This window comes from Anopheles stephensi, chromosome 2, assembly GCF_013141755.1.
Source record: "Anopheles stephensi strain Indian chromosome 2, UCI_ANSTEP_V1.0, whole genome shotgun sequence".
Taxonomy (NCBI): Eukaryota; Metazoa; Arthropoda; class Insecta; order Diptera; family Culicidae; genus Anopheles; species Anopheles stephensi.
In genome coordinates this window covers 25,379,295-25,392,500 of record NC_050202.1, presented here as the reverse complement: position 1 = coordinate 25,392,500, position 13,206 = coordinate 25,379,295, and the positions used below count along the sequence as shown (strand labels likewise).

At 44.8% G+C, this 13,206-nt stretch overlaps 1 protein-coding gene across 5 annotated transcripts in view; it reads right to left on the bottom strand.

Annotated features, from left to right (window-relative positions):
* Positions 1-10,291: 10,291 nt before the first annotated feature.
* The window catches only part of LOC118505915 (protein unzipped-like), a 64,177-nt gene continuing 61,262 nt past the window's right edge, over positions 10,292-13,206 (bottom strand). For all 5 annotated transcript variants that reach the window (XM_036042380.1, XM_036042378.1, XM_036042379.1 and 2 more), the window contains exon 11: positions 10,292-13,179. In XM_036042380.1, the coding sequence (XP_035898273.1) occupies positions 12,739-13,179 (441 nt within the window). In that variant the 3' untranslated portion in view covers positions 10,292-12,738. The remainder of the gene's footprint in view (positions 13,180-13,206) is intronic.

Sequence of the window (13,206 nt, the reverse complement as noted above, 5' to 3'; positions counted from 1 at the left end):
TCAGTGAGGTTGTTTTTCATTTAACAACGAGCCAGTGAGTGCGTATTAAAATCTTTATTGTCTCCTGAAGGGCAACGCACGCTAAAGGATGCCAGCGAGCAAGTCCAGAAGAATAATCGTGTCGTTTTTTTAAGTGATAAGTAACATACACTAGTTAGTAAAACCCTCTTGTGCCGGGTTGTTGAGTAAGCAGAGTGGCATTGGAATACAGGGTTTCCGAGAAGAACTAACGATGTGCGAGCCATTTCTGGGCAAAGGCTAGGTTGAAGTAAACAACTGCCAGGTAGAACTGGCGATCTGTTGCCCTTTCTGGACTATAGCCAAGTTGAACTAGACACAGGCTAGGTTGAAGTGGACGATGGCCAGGTTGAACTGAAATGTCAAATTTGAAACGATTGCTGAAGCGTTCGCAAACGTTTGGGGTAACGTTTAATTTTAAAAAATATTTAAAAAATGACCGGTAAAAACCATATTATTTGTAAAAAAAATTTTAAAGGATAATAATTGAAGAGAACGCTTCAATTGCAACGCAGCTCGTATGTAATTATAAAATTATTATTTACTGCGCTTTGAGCATTAGAATTTGCAATGGCTTACTTCAAGTTATTATATTTATTGAACTCACCTAAATTTAGCGTATATTGCTCAATTTCACTGCACTTGGAAAGCAAAAATAACATTACAAAAAAAAAATATTTTTGAGCATTGAAACATGCTCAAAGAGCTGTAAACAATAATTTTATAATTACATACGAGCTACGTTGCAATTGAAGCGTTCTCTTCAATTAATATCCTTTAAAAAAATTTATTATAAATAATATGGTTTTACCGGTCATTTTTTAAATATTTTTTAAAATCAAGCGTTACCCCAACCGTTTGCAAACGCTTCAGCAATTGTTTCAAATTTGACATTTCAGTTCAACCTGGCCATCGTCCACTTCAACCTAGCCTGTGTCTAGTTCAACTTGGCTATAGTCCAGAAAGGGCAACAGATCGCCAGTTCTACCTGGCAGTTGTTTACTTCAACCTAGCCTTTGCCCAGAAATGGCTCGCACATCGTTAGTTCTTCTCGGAAACCCTGTAAAGTGCGGAAAAGAGTTAGCTTTAAGTGCAAATTAACAGTTGTGATTTGGGAGAACTTTTTTTGTGTGGTGCTGAAGTAAGAAGGAAAGAACACGCGCCTTTTCTCTCTCGTTCTAGAACCGTACGGCGGGATTTAAAAAATGCTGCGTCCGGGTTAGCTTCAAAAAACGACCAGTTTTTCGATTTCCGCTACCAGGAGATCATGATCGGAAGAGGTAGCATCAAATTCCCAAATCAGCTGGTAACACCAACACGTTCTGCTGCAATATACAGCTATTCCTTTCCCGCCTGTTATCATCGGTCGTTTGATCACGAGAGAGAGAGAGAGAAAGAAACGAAAACAACGCTCGATCTCGTTCTCTCGTTTGATGCAAAATGCTCCCGAAAAGACCGGTTTCACGATCGGCCGATACCAGGAGATCATGCTCGGAAGAGTCTCTCAGCCCGAATATACTATTCCTCTCTCGCGCGTTATCATGCGGAGCGTTATCGATAACGCCGGATGGAAGCGGAATGATAAAATTTCCATCTCTCTCTTTCTCTCTCTTTATTTTGTTATCGTCGTTTCATCAGAATCTACCAGCCTCACAATACGCGATACTAGGAGATCATGCATGCAGGAGGTTACATTAAATGTAGTGGGAAATCAGCTGATCGATCGAGAGCGATTGCGTCCGACGGCCGGATTTCGCGATTTGGTTCGCCCAAAACCACCAGTTTCAGGATTTGGAATACCAGGAGATTATGCTCAGAAGAGGTAGCACAAATGCTCTGGCGCAGCTGATAAAACCGCCCTTTTTGAACACATTCCGCTCGTTTCTCGCATGGATATCGGGAAGCAAAATGCTGCCGCTTTTGCTTTGCCGCTACCAGGAGAGCATGATCGGAAGAGGTAGCAGCAATCTTATCATTCGATCATGGATGGGGAGAGCGATCGATCCTGTGTGCGCCGTTACCCGGTTTTGCCGTTCAGGAGAGGCAGCGCTTATCTCGTAGCCTGTTGTGGGTTACTATGGTGAGCGAGTGAGAGAAGCATTGCTCACCGTCGTGTGCACTATATTGTACACTCATGCACTTTTCTCTCACTAGTCTTTCTCACCCAATTAACTTTTTTTTTCTTTGGAACCCAATTAACATTCGCTTTTTTTGGCTTCGTTTGTTTTTCACAATTTTATTTCGACAATTGTTTTGTTTTGCTGCCCACACCGATGCTTTTGTGTGCTTCTGCTTGGCGATGGCGGGATGCTTCTTCTTCTTCTTCTTGCTGTTGCTGTTATCCTTTTACATCTATTTGGTATTATTTTATGCTTTTTATTTTCTTTTTCGTTTGTTTTTTTTCTTTGCATTCGCTACAGTGTGTTTGTTTTCGTGTTCGTGTGTGTGTGTGCATCGTCTTTTTAACTTCACCCTTGTTGTTTTGCGTTTTGCATTTACTTGTAATACGATTATAAAAATAGTTTGCGCTCGCGGAAAGTTTCTTACACACATAGGGGCATTTTTTGTTTTTGCTTGTTGGTGGTTGTGGGACCGATTTTCTATATTCTTTTAGTTTTTTGAGTAGTTTTTGTTTCGCTTCTTCTCTTTCGTTTTTTGTATATTTTTGTTTGCATCGTTTCTTCTCTGCTCTGCTACTGTTACCACGATTCCGGTTGAGTAGCAGACGCAGTGAAGTGTAGTTTTAGTTTTATATTTTCCACAGTATTATATTTTCCACTGAAGGAAGAAACTTTAAAACGGTGTCACTTCCTTGTCCTTTCCCAGGCTACTGGTTGACGCACCCCTTCTTCTTCCTTTTTTTCCCTGACCGTTACAGCTGACATTTCGGTCATCCGGTATCCTACTGTCATCCGTTATCCTACTGTCATCCGTCACTCTACTGTCATCCTATCTTTCCTAACATTCCCCCCGCCCGTGACCAACTACGTATGGTCACCTTGAGTCTTCAGGTCAAGTAAGGCTAGCTTCGCCACTGGTCTTCTTAGTGTCCCTGTAGCTGTCCGAACCCATGCTTGCCGCACATGGCCATCGACTCCTCTTATAACGTCTTCAACAATTCCTCTATTCCAATTGTTCCTAATTGTACCTTCTAACACCAGTACTAAATCTCCTGACCTAATCTCACGGACATTTTCAAACCATTTACACTGTCGCGTGATAACTGGCAGGTACTCCTTAATCCACCTTTTCCACACACCGTCCAGGATATGCTGTGCTAGTTTCCAATTTCCTCTTAAACTGTCCCTATAGTTCGTCGGTAACGCTGGTTGTTGTTTGATCCCCGAAGAACTCCCTAACAGGAAGTGGTTTGGTGTGATCGCCTCCTGGTTCTCCGGATCTAACGGAACGTAGGTCAACGGTCTGGAATTGATCATAGCCTCAGCATCGTAGAGAACTGTTGCGAACGTCTCATCATCAGGAGTGTTCTTCACCTCCATCACTGTGCTAATCGCTGCCTTCACTGAGCGTACCATACGTTCCCATACTCCACCCATATGTGGAGCACCAGGCGGGTTAAAGGTCCAACGGGTGTGCTCGTTGGTGAAAGTTGCCGCTAGGATGTCATTGCGCTGCTGGATCTCCCTCTGCAGTTGTCTGCTAGCACCCACGAAGTTGGTCCCGTTGTCGCTAAAGATTTCCACAGGAGCACCACGCCGCGCCACGAATCGCCTGACCGCCATTACACACGATTCCGTTGACAGACTGTGCACCACCTCCAGATGCACGGCTCGTATGGTCAAACACGTGAATAGTGCTACCCACCGTTTTTCGTTTGACCTTCCTCTCTTTACCAACACCGGTCCAAAGTAATCCAGTCCAACGAAGGTAAATGCCCTGACGAAAGCTGCCAACCTCTCCTTAGGTAAAGGTGCCATTGGTGGAATTTGTGGTAGCGACCGCCGTATTGTGCAAAATGCACAACTCTTCGCTACCTTCATCACCAATAATCGCAACTTAGGAATCTGGAATTGTTGACGCAACTCGTTCACCACCGTTTCGTTGTTAGCATGACGATAGACTCGATGGTACCGATCCACTATCAGCTCCGCCAGTTTACAGTTGTTTGGAAGAATCACAGGATACCTTGCGCAGTACGGAACTTCCGCCGCCGCCCCTATTCTTCCACGCATGCGTAACACGTTTTCTTCATCCAAAAATGGTAGCAGTTGGTAAATACGACTTCGCTTAGATACCGTTTTTCCTTTAGATCCATCGCCGCCATTCTCGCTGTTCAGGATAAGAATTTCTTCCGGAAAGAACTCACGCTGTGTCTGCTTCCACAAAACAACGTTTGCCTTGCAGAGTTCTTCGTGCCTGAGGTTCCCTCCTAGCGCTGGTTCATCTTTCACCTTCCTGCCTAGATTGCCCACATATCTTACGATCCACCCAATCGTCCTCTGCAGCCTCTCTAGTTTACTAAACCTCTCGTAAGGAATTGGTAACAATCCTGTGTCGGTGGCTTCGACATGCAAATTTACTCGTCGTTCCTCGTCCGCTGTGCCGGTATCAACCGACCTCTGTTTCGGCCAGCTGTCTTCCTTTTCCTGCAAGAACCATGGTCCTTGAAACCACGTGCTGTCGTAACTGAAGTTCGATCTTCCTTTCCACTTCGTCGCTTCATCCGCCGGATTGTGGTCAGTCGGCACCCATCGCCATTCATTCGCCGAGGTGCTCTCCAAAAGCTCGACCACTCTATGGGCCACGAAAGGTTTGTAGTTTCGGGGATCTGCTCTTATCCATGACAAGGCGACGGTACTGTCCGACCAAAGCACTCGTCGTTTAGCCTTGATTGGATGATGTTCCTGCGTGTATAACAGAAATCGCGCACCCAAAACGCACGCCTGAAGCTCTAGCTTCGGTATGGTGAGTGGCTTCAATGGCGCAACCTTAGCCTTTCCTCCCACAAGAGTACATTGCGCCTCACCCGTGTCGTCGACAATGCGGAGGTACAATACGCATGCGTATGCGTGTTGACTGGCGTCGACGAACAAATGCCATTCGCTGTTCTCGTACGTCTTCATACAGGCTTCCGTGAAGTAACATCGAGGTATGCGTATATCGGCAATCGTTTGGAAAAGATCCACCCATCTGCGCCAGTCTCTGTATTGGTTGCTACTAATCTCCTCATCCCACTGCGTGCCGGTTCGCCATAGATCTTGTATTAAAATCTTCCCGTGTATTACGAACATCGCCAGCAGTCCAAGGGGATCGTACAACGACATAACGCACCGTAATACCTCTCTCTTCGTGGGAATCCGCTCTGCAGTTAGAACGCCTGATACCGCCGTGCACGCCCGAGTGCAGAATCCTAATTCATCGGATGCAGGATTCCAACGCATCCCCAACACGCGTTCCGTATCATCTCCCGTAGATGATAAGCATTTGATGGTACCGCCATCTGACTCGCCGAGAGATTTTGTAACCATCAAATCATTTGAGCTCCAGTTCCTGAGTTCAAACCCACCGTTGCGGAATATCTCCCTTACCTCCTTGGCTACCTGACACGCCTCTTCTACCGTCCCGAAACTGTCCAAGAAATCGTCCACGTAGGTACTCTCAAGGATGCCCTCTACCGCTCGTGGAAATTGTTCGATGTGCTCCTTTGCGTTTAGATTTTTGACGTACTGTGCTGTAGCCGGTGAACACGTAGACCCAAACGTCACGACGTCCACGATGTAGGTTTCCAACTCGTGTGCAGGATCATCCCGCCATAAGAAGCGCTGTGCATGCTTGTCTGCTTTTCGCAACCTAATTTGCAAAAACATTTCCTTCACGTCTGCACACGTCGCCACTGCATACAGACGAAAGCGGAAAAGTACGCCAGGTAGAGACATAACCTCATCCGGTCCCTTGAGCAGCACGTCGTTCAGCGAAATACCCTGTGCCTTAGCCGCCGCATCCCAAATCATACGAACCTTTCCCGGTTTGTTTGGGTTCGTCACCAATCCTATTGGCAAGTACCAAATACGTTTCGGGTCAGCCTCCGCCAGTTCTTGCGCCGTAGCCTTGTGTATGTATTGCTTTTCCAAAAGATCGTGAATCTGGCGGCGTACTTGCAGCTTGAGCTGCCCATCTCGTTCCATCCTTTTCTCCAGGCAATCAAACCTGCGACTTGCCATACCGATACTAGAAGGAAGCTGTATATCGTCCGCCTTCCACAAGAGACCCGATTCAAAACGCTTGCCGATACGAACGGTAGTTGTTTCCAAAAGGTGTTGCGCACGTCGTACATCCGGATCTAATTCGACAACGCGAACAACTCCCACCTGTTCTAAGTCATAGAACTTGCGCATCGTTTCGAGAATCTCTGCCTGGTTGTTGCATTCGCAAATGTGCAACAACCGTTCACATTCCACCTTCATCGGCTTCCCATAAATGCACCAACCTAAGCGCGTCTTTACTGCGATGGGGTCACCAGCCGCTCCTTCTATTGTCCGGAGAGGGACCATCAATCGCAGGTTGTCCAACCCGATTAGCACCTTGGGTTCCGCATCATGATATTCCCTTACCGGTAGGCGTTTTAGATGTTTCCACCTTCCTTCGTCCGGTACGAAGGATTGACGAGGTAGATTCAGCTTAGGAACCGTCCGTACTGAGTTGATCGCGAAACTCTTTGCGGAACCGACGGGTCCCACCTTGAAATTTACGCGCCTGGAACCAGCCTCAACCCTGGTAGTGTCTCCGGTCCAACGGATGCAGAGAGGTTCCACCTCCCCTTCGACACCCAATTCTTCCGCTAAATCCTCGTCCACTAACGTCATGGACGAACCTTCATCTAAAAAGGCGAACGTTGTCACCGTGGACGTCGGGCCATACACAGTGATGGGCACAATGCGAAAGAGCGTATTCGAAGAAGATAACGCGTGCTGGTGGTGATTACTTTCCGCTACAGCCCCTCCGTTGGTTCCGCCATCTCGAACCGATACCGAAGCACTGGTCCCGTTACTGACCCCACGCTCCTCATCTGCGCCGTGCAACAACGCATGATGCCGGTACGTACACCCCTCCCTGCCGCATACTGGTCTGTTGTGGCACGTCCGCCAATTGTGCTTCCCCAGACAGCCGAAGCATAAGGAAAGTGCACGCGCCTTCATCCAGCGCTCCTTCACCGCCATCGCACCAAACACGAAACACTTATCCACCTCGTGTCCTCTGTTGTTGCAAATTAGACAAGATTTTCCTACCTTAAAGTGATTCGTTCCGGATGGCGTCGCTCCCTGCGTCTCCACGTGCGTGTGCACGTAGCCTCTCGTGCTGGGTTTCTTGCGCTCCGCTTGTTTCAACGATGGTGACTCCCGGCTGCTTAACACTTCCGCGGTGCTCTGCAACTCGGCCATATACTCCCGGAACATCAGAAGATCCGGCTCCTCGATGTGGCTTACAAACCGCGTCCAATTGTACTGCTCACTTATCGGCAGCTTCTCCACGATCTCCTTCAGTAGCAGCGGGTTGGTCAGATGCGCCTGTCGTCCAGCAGCCTTCATGTGGTCCACCATGCTTTGCACTGCCTCGCCGAAAGCAACCACAGTTTCCGGCTTCTCCAAACACGGTGCAGGGGTTCTATGCACCTTATCAATCAACGCCGAGATGAGATGTGTTGATCGCCCATACCGTGATCGTAGCGTCGCTATCACTTGCGGCACCACCTCCGGCAACAGCAACCTGCTTCGCACTGCTTCTAGCGCGGGACCCTTCAGCGCCTTCTGCAGTCGTAGCATGTTTTCCCAATTGGAAAGACCGCACTTTTCCGTGGTGTGTTCGTAAAACGTTATGAATAGTGGCCAGTCCGCCGGGTCACCGGCAAACACGGGCAATTCGGTAGGTGTACCACGATGCGCGCCTTCACGCTGGATTTGTTCACGCTCCTTCCGCTGTGAGTGCTGCACCATATTATCCGCCGCATGGGAGGGTAACAAAGTTGATGTTTCCGGATTGTCTTTTATCCCCAACTCCTCGGCTAGCAAGTCCTCTTCCTCCTTCACGAATTTCAGCTGTAGTTCTAGCTCCACCCGTTTCCTCTCCGCCTCTTGCCGGCGTTTCATTATGGCAAGCCGGTTAGCCAAACTATCCCTATCGTCAGCAAGAGTGAGGTTATGTGTTGCCGCCACGCTGTCGCTCGTGTGCCGTGGACGAGGCCCTTCCGTGAGTTGCTTCCTAACCTCAACCGTTTTGAGGTTACGGTTTTCGGCGTCCTTTTGTGGCTCCATGTGCCTGGTCGGCGTCCGCTTTACCGCTCCAGTGCCACCCGTACAAGCGACGCAAAACCACTTCCTATTATTCATCGTCTCCTGTGATTCTGTTATCCCGACACACGAGAAGTGCCACCATGTGTTGCAAGCGTCACAGGCCACATACAATTTGTCCGCCACGGAATCGCTGCATGCCTGGCAGCAATCCTTTCCATCCATTTCCATCTTTGAACCGTTTTAAAGGCTTTTAGTGTTACCACGATTCCGGTTGAGTAGCAGACGCAGTGAAGTGTAGTTTTAGTTTTATATTTTCCACAGTATTATATTTTCCACTGAAGGAAGAAACTTTAAAACGGTGTCACTTCCTTGTCCTTTCCCAGGCTACTGGTTGACGCACCCCTTCTTCTTCCTTTTTTTCCCTGACCGTTACAGCTGACATTTCGGTCATCCGGTATCCTACTGTCATCCGTTATCCTACTGTCATCCGTCACTCTACTGTCATCCTATCTTTCCTAACAGCTACTATTCTTTTCGGCGTTTCAGCGTTTCTTTTTCGTGTTATTCATTTCCTTTCGCACTTTACAAACATACACTTTTAAATGTAAAACACAATCGTACATAAGCCAACAAAAAAAGGGGGCATAATTTACACTTCTGGTGGTTTCTCTTTTTTTTCTCACCTCACTTAGCACCTCTTTCAAATTGATGTTTCACGAATTGCACGTCACTGTTTTTTTGTTGTTTTTGTCTTGTTTTGTTTCGTTCTTATCATTCCTAAGCTTTTTTGATAATTTTCTCTTTCCTTTTTTTAATTTTTACCTTTTTATTTCATTCTCTTTTCCCTTCCTTTCGTTCGCTGGGTTCTTACAAGCTAAAGTAAAACGCTTATTACACACGCGCCTGCTTCTTTCTTAACACACCACCTTAGCGATTAGAGAAAGCAATAACAAGCAGCATAATTACATATTTATTATTACCAAGCAACATAGCAACCGAAGGCAACGATTTTTGCTGTTGTTCTTGTTGTTTCGAAAAAGCCGCTTCCTTCTGTTTGAAGTTTGATTTTTTTTAAATGATTTTTTTTTCTATCACTTTCGCTCGTTCGTAGGAATGCGTGGAGGATTTTTTTTTGGGGAAAAAACAATCCATTTTCAAATGCTGAAAGTGCGTCTGATTTTTATACGTTTGTCCTCAAATGAAACCCTCCTCGAAACGGATGTGATTGACAGTACGCGTGATCTTCGTGTTACGGTTATCTGTTGAGTACTTTGGGCATTTATGTGTTTCTGTTTTACTGTGTTTTGTAATTGTTATGTTGTTTCTTTTCTTCGTTTTTGTTTCATATTGTTTATGTGTTTGTTTTCATGTTTTTTTTGTTAAGTTCTTCATTGTTAATGTTTGTCTTTCTTTTCAAAATTTGCTTTGTTTTACGTTTTAAGCATGGACACCCGAATTACAATCTAACACTTGTTTCTTCCTCCTTCTGTCCACTACTTTCTTTTGTGTTCAAAACATGTTTTGCTTTGTTATAGAAGTACACAGGGAGGGTCAATATTGATCACACACATACGCAAGGCATTTTATCTTGTTTGTTCTTTGTTTTGTTTGTTAGCAATTTGTTTTCTTCTCATGATCTCATGTTATATTTCTGTTCTACAATTTTGTCAGTCATTTTATTGTTCTTTTTCCTTCGTTTTTTGAAAAAGAGCGGTCGGCAAAAACGGGGGAACCATGTTAATGAGCTACACTTTCTGAATAGTTTGTACTTTTCTGCATTCCAATTCCGTTGTTTACTGTTTTGTTTCTTGTTGAGTTCGGTTTCATTTTCCTTATTGTTTTGTTTATTGTGTTTCGCTTTCTTTCTAAGCACAAGGTTGGACCTATAAATTGGCAGAAAAGAGTTGGGGGGCTTCGGGAAGTTTACTGTTCATATTGTTTTGTTAAAATGTATGTTAATTTCCTTTGCTTTTTACTCATTTACTTTTTACTTAGCCAACAAAAGCAACACAAAAGAAAACAAGTGGGAAAGAAAATGTGTTTGCAGCTTTATTGAGATAGAAAACAAACATCTACATTCTAAGCTCTAAACATATTTGCCACATTCTAATGATCGTAATAAATAAACAGTGTACAAAATCGTCTTGCTCCTTTTTTGCGTTGTTCCACACAAGAAGAAGATAAAAAAGAACTCACAAACATATTTAAAAAAACAAAGCAAATTATAAAAAGTAAAAATAGAACAAAGAACGAAACAAAACAGGCAGAGAAAACATACTTGCTTTTCAATTTTCAATTCTTTGCTTTGCTGTTTTCGAACTTTTTCCTCCCTTAGTGTATTAGGTTGGTACACGGTACACGTTACGCTATATGTATATATTTATGCTTTTGTATAGATTTAGAATTACATTTGCTTTGTCCGCCATTTTCTTCTCCTTCCTTTCGTTTTTCCATTTTCACAACATACGTTTTTTGTTTCCTTTCCCCCTTTTTTTCTGTCTCTTTTTGTCCCCATTTGAACGGAATGTTGTGGCATTTGTATCTGTATGTGTTGCTTACAGGGTTTCTCAGGCCAGTTCAACATTGTAACACTGTATCTCAACAGCATAAAACGCTCATCTGACATCGTATATGCAATTGTTAACCTTTTTGAACGTGGGAAAAGAGATTTTCAACTCAGTAAAATCTCACGAAGCTATTTTTGACACAATATTTATACGATGTTAATACTACTTGGTTTCCGGGGTGGCCCGGTGGTAGATGCCAAGATCGGCCAGGAGACTGGAGATCGTATCCCATCCACACCGCCTTCCTGAACGCAGGGCTATGGCTATCCAACTACGCGAAAAAATCAAGTCGGAGAAAGAAATGGCAGTTCGAGACCTTCGGTGGCAGCGATGCCACAGACGAAGAAGAAGAAAGCTTTATGAAATAGACAAAGCATGAACCATACAAATCTAACAGACTTATATTTAAAAGTTAGTTGAACTATTAAAATGAATATGATCAATCAAATCATACTGTTAACGGTTAAAAATTTAAATATTCAAAAGTATAACATCGAACCACGCAGTATAAACATGCTGCATAACAGCTCCGTCTACTAGGTATTTTCCATTGTCGAGTTGAGATTTTACTAAGTTGAATATTCGTTTTTCCCTTGTAGAGAAGGGTTAACGAGGTTGAATTTGCATGTACGATGTCATATTAGCGTTTTAAACCTAGGCTACAGCATGCGAGATGCCAAAAAGATTTCGCATAAAAGGCGGGGTTATGCGAAATCTATTCATCAAAAAGATTTCGCCGCGTCGAGCTGAAATCTCGGAATGATTTCGCTTCCCTCTAGCCCTCTCTGTCATTTTCTATACGTTGCCATAGTAGTATTCGACTGAAGAGAGAGATAGCATGAAGTGCTCTAAACAAAGCGAGTAGATGAACCGAGATGATTTTGGCGGAAAAATTTCGCACATTCCCCCCTTTTAACCGAAATCTTTCTGGCATCTCGCATCATGTAGCCTAGGCTTTATGCTGTTCACAAATAGCGTTAGTATGTTGAACTGACCTGAGAAACCCTGTATAGTACGGCAGAAAGGGTTGAGATTTCGAGTGGAAAGAAAATAGAAAAGGAAAAGCTTCATACGCTACCTATACGTTTATAAAACAAACAAAAAATAAAAACAATAAAGCAGTGTAAAGCAGTGCGGGGAAATGAGTTGCTCCCCGCACTACCAAAGCGCGCTTATTGTTTGCTATTTACAGATCGGAAAAAACAGACGTTATTTAAAATTATTTAACCACTAAATTTTACACACAGACACAATTACATCGCCCCGGTACAATTTGCTGTACGGATTGCTTGGTTCCTTTCGGGCTTAACTCAGCTATCGTGCGTCTTACTATTCTAGTAATATAAAAACAAAACAAAACACGGTTCGAACATGGTACCCGCGTTGTCTCATTTGGAACCGCCGAACGTTGGTTTTTCTTCTGCTTCTGCTCCCATTCCAGGGAGGAAATCTGTGAATGCTAATGATGATGATGACGATGATAGTGATAATGATGATGATAGTGGGCTAAATAGATGCTACTGCCATACTTGTCGCATTACTGGTCGCATTTTCTTCTTTCCCTACTCAAGCCTTACCACCTTACTCTGCCTTAAAATACGCCGCTCTTCCCGCTTAAATGACTACAAAACAATAATGCACTCCTCTGCTGCTGCTGCTTTCACACTCATTTCGATAACAAAAAAAGCAAAATTTGTTTGTTTCGCGCGGTTGAGAAGTATTTAAACATTCGCTTCGACACGAATGGAATTGGATTAGCAAAGCTCGACATACACAGCAGGTATAAAGAGAAGGGGTCATGTTTACTACTGTTTTGGGAAATTTACGTTTGTGTATGTGTGGGTGTGTGTGTCCTTTCGTGACACACGCAACTTCTCCTATTTCCCAGTTTTTTCTTTCTTTCCTTAATTCAGACGGAACAACAGGACGAATGCCGTCACTAGCCATATGCTAACGGTGGTCGCGTCTCGTAAGCTCGACGCACCGCTGCTCTGGCCTCGACTACGGCTACGGCTGGACGACATGTTGTCCAGCGATCCTTCCAGCTTTTCATTGCTCCGACTAACGTCCAGATCTCTGCTGGTGGACGGTGCGTGCCCGATCTCGTTACTCATACCGTCCTCATCGATCAGGGTACCGCCCTCGACGGGGGTACTGTTGATCGGTACCGGGCGCAAGCTGGTAGTTGCCTCGGTCGTTGATGTGGTGGTAGTGGTCGTGGTGGTGGTAGTCGTCGTAGTGGTGGTCGTCGTGGTCGTCGTAGTCGTCGGTACAAGCGTACCATTCTCGATCCAGTACACTGGACTGTACTCCATCTTGACATCCTCCATATCTCGACTTACCATCTGGAAAACAGAAAGATGAGAAAAACG